Source organism: Halyomorpha halys, unplaced genomic scaffold (genome assembly GCF_000696795.3).
Source record: "Halyomorpha halys isolate HHAL.00 unplaced genomic scaffold, Hhal_1.1 Scaffold85.1, whole genome shotgun sequence".
NCBI classification, from domain to species: Eukaryota; Metazoa; Arthropoda; class Insecta; order Hemiptera; family Pentatomidae; genus Halyomorpha; species Halyomorpha halys.
The window spans coordinates 293350-298194 of record NW_027112611.1 but is presented as its reverse complement, the minus strand read 5'-3'; the positions used below and the strand labels follow the sequence as shown (position 1 = coordinate 298194).

Sequence of the window (4845 nt, the reverse complement as noted above, 5' to 3'; positions counted from 1 at the left end):
TAAAAATTTAAATTGTAGAAGATGGTCAGGGTTGCAGTAAAAAAAAGTTATAAACTATTTATTCCTTTTTATGACTACAACCCTGACCATCTATCTTCTACTATTTAAATTTGTTATGTTTTTTTCTTGAATTAAAACTTTAATCGATAATTATTATTGATAATTGTTATAATAGTGTTCCATTAATAATTATAATTATTTGTGGTATATTAGAAACTGGTTGCCTTTCAGGAGTTATAGTTTAAATGTTACAAAAAATATATAAATTATAAATATAATAACATAAAATATTTCGTAATCTCAGCCAGAATCAATAGGATATGGTCACCAAAAAAATGTAATTTGAATAAAATAACAAAAAAATATTATTGTTTGCAGAGGAAGCGAGCCAGAACTACAAGCGAGCGTGGGACCTAAGCAGTGGGTCAGACCCTGCCCTTGGTTACAAACTCAGTTATAATTTGCTCAAGAACAAGCAGTTTGCCGAGTCGGTAGCCATCTGCCAGAAGGTATTGGCCTCTAGTCCAGAGTATCCTAAAATAAAGAAGGATATTCTGGAAAAGGCTTTGAAGAAGCTACGAATTTAAAGTTTTTATTCACAAGTCACCTTATATTTTTAGAAGTCTCAATATGTTTCAAGCAATCTATACAGTAAAGATAAAAGGTTTTTAGTCTTTGAAGATGGTATCTTTTATAGTTCTGTTAATTATCTCGATGGATAAATATATAACTAATCGGAGAAGGTGGTCAGCTGTGGGATGAGGTCAGCAAAAAGAAGAACATAAATATTTTTTATTTTTTTGTTTTTTTATATTATTTTTGCTGATCGCAACCCCCTCCCCTCCCTCCCTCACCATCTTCTCAAATTATTAATCTACTGTCAACTATCTACACCTCAATAAAGATATAACTGTCAAAGATAAATATTAATGCTATAGGAATATTAAAGAATAACTGTTAGTTATACTTAGTAAATAGCAACTTATTTGTCATTTCATGCTTTTTAGCCAGTATTAGAGGAATGTTATGTATAATGTTAGCTCTGTCAATGATTCTGTTCCTTTCTTAAGGAGTATTTAAAAATGTTAATGATTACTTTATTTTTATAATTTATTTTGTCACATAAAAATTGTATTAACATAAAGTTTATAGTAATGGTAGATGCCTTGAGTAATTAATTTAATACATTTAGTTGTTGATAGTCTGGTGATAAAATTATAATTTGTTAGCCTGTGATGTTCAACTTATCCGTCCAATTCACTATGTTACTTAATATTTAATTTTTTTATTTGTCATATTTTGCAATAAATGTTATCGCCTTTATTTTCTCTCTTCTTTTTTTTTATTTTATCAAATCGGAACTATCTTTTCACTGCACCAGTTCATATTCATAACTCACAATTTTGGAGTTTCTTTATTCTGTGATCTAGAAGAAGTTTAAAAATAATAATTCTTAATAAAAGAAAAAAGTCAAATTAATAACAAAAATAACAACATTCATACACCTAACAAAGCAAACAATTGCCCTCTAATGGGTAAAAAAACAAGTTAGTTAGAAAAAAATAATAATAAATAAAATATAAGTAATGTTAATAATTGCTAAATACATAATTTATAAAAAAAAAGAATGTCCTGCAGCAGCCTGGTGGGCATCAGTCTTGGGGTTGAGGTTGGGTTTCCCAAGTTATAGGTCTCTGCTCCTTTAACTGTCGTTAACTGGGAGTGGAACTTCATGAACCATTTCTTCATGTAATCCTCTATCGACTGCATTTGTAATTCCCGATGCAATTGGCTATTTCTTACAAACCATGGAGCATCCACTGAGATTCTTAGGTCTTTATTTTGAAAAGATTATATTTTTTTCCTTTTTGTAAAAGATACCACTCCCCAGACTTCACAGCCGTACATCAACAGTGTCCTAAAAATTGTTTTAGAAATATGTGATCTATTTGAAGCTATTATATTAACTGTTTAATTCTGACATTCCTTGGGTTGATGTGTATACAATATTGGGGTATGTTGCCAGAATTAATTAAAGTTGATTTGTATTGCTGGTGAGAATGATGTGGACTGTATTTATAATGGGTTTAAGATAAATTGTTCATGGTGAAAAGGAAAAGAAAGTCCCTATTATTGATTAATCAATACAAAAATCTGATTTTATGGGTCAGTATTTTTTAAAAAATTTGTCAAAATTTAAAAAAGAGTTATTAAATTTTACGTGCTGAAGTTGACTGGTACACTATTGAAGGTTTCTATATGGCTTGTATCCTGTATCCTTTTTGTATCCTCTCTGTCTCTTCTGCTCTCTTCCCTCTGCCCCTTCCCTTGGATGGGGTGTAGAATTAGTCACTCATAGTTATTTATTGAACACAAACAGAAAGTGCTGTTTCTCTGAGCTCAGAGGCTTGTTGTTTATTGTGGACTTTGTTCACGCACTTGGGTACAAATGGGGGACGATGGAAAAATTATACATTTAATCTGGTCACCTAGTCATATTGGGATTAGAGGCAATGAAACGGCTAATAGGGCAGCCAAAAAGGCGCTCAACCTTCCGGGACCGAGTAAAGATTTCTTGACAGTATCGGAGCTCGCACGGCAACTAAGAGAGGCCATATTACAGGAGTGGCAGGCACTGTGGGACGGCAGCCCACCAAACAAATTGAAGGCGATTAAGAAAAATGTCAAGGCATGGAGCAGCTCCAGTCGCGGCAACCACAGAGAGGAGGTTGTATTGACATGCCTAACACTAGGACACACCAGGCTCACACACCTTCACTTAATTACAAAGGAGGATCCACCCAGATGCCAGAAATGTAATCAAAGAATGACAATAAATCATATCTTTGAATAGTGTGTTTTCTACGCAAGAAGAATAAATGAACTGGGTATACCTTCAAATATATCAGAGGCCTTGGGAAATGGAGAAACATATTTAAATAAGATTATGTCTTTTCTGAAAATACAAGTACTATTTTTAAATATATAATGTATATATATGAATGTATGTGTGTGTTTATATATATATATGCTTTTTTGTATATTATGTGTTTGATTTTTTATATGTTATGTATTTTTATCTATCTATTTTATACATATATATGTATTTTTTTTTTCATTTATATAATTGAACACTCGGTGTGTACATGAGTGGGGTGTTGGCGTTGATGACCGGTGGGTTTTACGCCTTAATTTCTGAATAAACAAACAAACACTTGGGCACAATATCCCTACTAGTTCATTGATTTGCCAATAGATGGCAGGAGCTTGATGTCTTCTTCAAATGATTCATTATAATGTATAGTTTTGAATTATCTTCCTCAAACAGTAACTAAAAAATGGAATGCTGTTCAAAACAACTTTTGCACTTTAGCTAAAGATATTAAAAATGTGATAACTGGATATCTTCAGTGTTGTACAATGAAATACTCAATTTTAACCTACCTGTCATTCCTATTTACCTTCTGACTGTGGCAACATTGAGAATATTGACATGATGAATCGAGATCTGAGAATTTATATTAACCACCCTCGATACACTGTCATTTTCATTGACAGTTTAAAAAATCTCCGTATTTATAGAAGGAGAAACAATAATAAAGAAATTATTGAATATAAAAGTAATGTTTTTAATATCTGAACAAAAAATAACAAAAACAATAGCAGTCCATTAAAAAATTACGATCACAATTACTGACTATAGCAAATCGAATTTTAATAAATGAACATTATAACAGATACTTTAATATAAATTTATTAATACATCTTGGGCCAAAGTTTGACAAATTCCTTGTCAGAGAGCATCGTCCAAGACTTTCCTAAAATGTCACTAATAGCGCTCTCTGTGGCTTCGTAGGATTGGGAACATTTTTTCAGCCACTGTTGGTATTCCTCGCTCCATTCTGGGCTGATGGGCCAATCAAACCTGCAATAACATATCCTCATATTGTAATATTCAAAAATTATTAATTTAAATAATAAGGAAATTTAAAAGTTTTTTTACTTATTCTCATTTCTTAAGTATAGATTGGGTTCAAATTAAAAGCTTTAATATTAAATTGATAGTAGAATTTTATAACATTTTTGACTCTTAATCTCGGGATGGGTTTTTAGTCAACTTTTTATTCTACCTTCACAAATCTACTTAAATTCTATTTTGTAAAATACTAACCAATTACTCTATGTCTTCCTTCTCAACAAACAAACACTCACTAACTGTAAATAAAATATTTTTTCATCTTTCCCAAGGTCAACAAAAGATTCTCTTCACCTCCGCACACAGGAAACGTCCTCTCTCAAGACGATCCAAAACCAAGAGTCCCTTTTTCTTCTTGGGTTACTCTTCAATGTCTTCTTTTTTCAAGATGTCTACCATTGAGAGTAGCTAAGCGATCTACAGGATATCCTGCCATCAGCAATGTCATCCATCTTCCGCCTAAGCAATGAATACCCAAAAATCAAGTTTTCTTCCTTGTCCTTCTCTTAGTGTTGGTTCTCAACATCGATTTTGGCACTGTGGTTTTGAGTTTTTTCCTATGATTTACTTTATGAATAATTTTGTTTAATACTTATTCTTAACTTCTATTGTTTGAATGTGCTTAACATGGCCACGATCATAAAGGCATTAAGGAAATGAGAGAGCAGACTACCTAGCAAGGAAAGGATCTGGGTATGTTCCTCTCACACAGGAGGACACCATCTTAGTTTTGAACGATATCTTTTGTCACAGCATATTTTACTGATGAAAATTGGTTAGCTTGCTTTTTAGGTTTAATACTATAATATTTAACATTGATACATAAAATAAAAACATAACTAAAATCATTTATATATAAAAATAACTAT

General features: G+C 31.7%; 2 protein-coding genes across 5 annotated transcripts in view; one reads left to right on the top strand and one right to left on the bottom strand.

The window, feature by feature from the left end:
• The window catches only part of LOC106677052 (tetratricopeptide repeat protein 21B), a gene marked incomplete in the record, with an annotated part of 56049 nt that extends 55297 nt beyond the window's left edge, over positions 1-752 (top strand). Inside the window, 1 exon segment of the mRNA XM_067050394.1 lies at positions 379-752. Within this exon segment, the coding sequence (XP_066906495.1) occupies positions 379-587 (209 nt within the window).
• A 2861-nt stretch (positions 753-3613) lies between these two features.
• LOC106677051 (F-box only protein 39) overlaps positions 3614-4845 on the bottom strand; it is a 13151-nt gene continuing 11919 nt past the window's right edge. For 3 of the 4 annotated variants that reach the window (XM_014414735.3, XM_014414736.3, XM_067050393.1), the window contains exon 9: positions 3614-3925. In XM_014414735.3, the coding sequence (XP_014270221.1) occupies positions 3757-3925 (169 nt within the window). In that variant the 3' untranslated portion in view covers positions 3614-3756. The remainder of the gene's footprint in view (positions 3926-4845) is intronic. The other variant, XR_010844235.1, reaches the window with a different exon arrangement.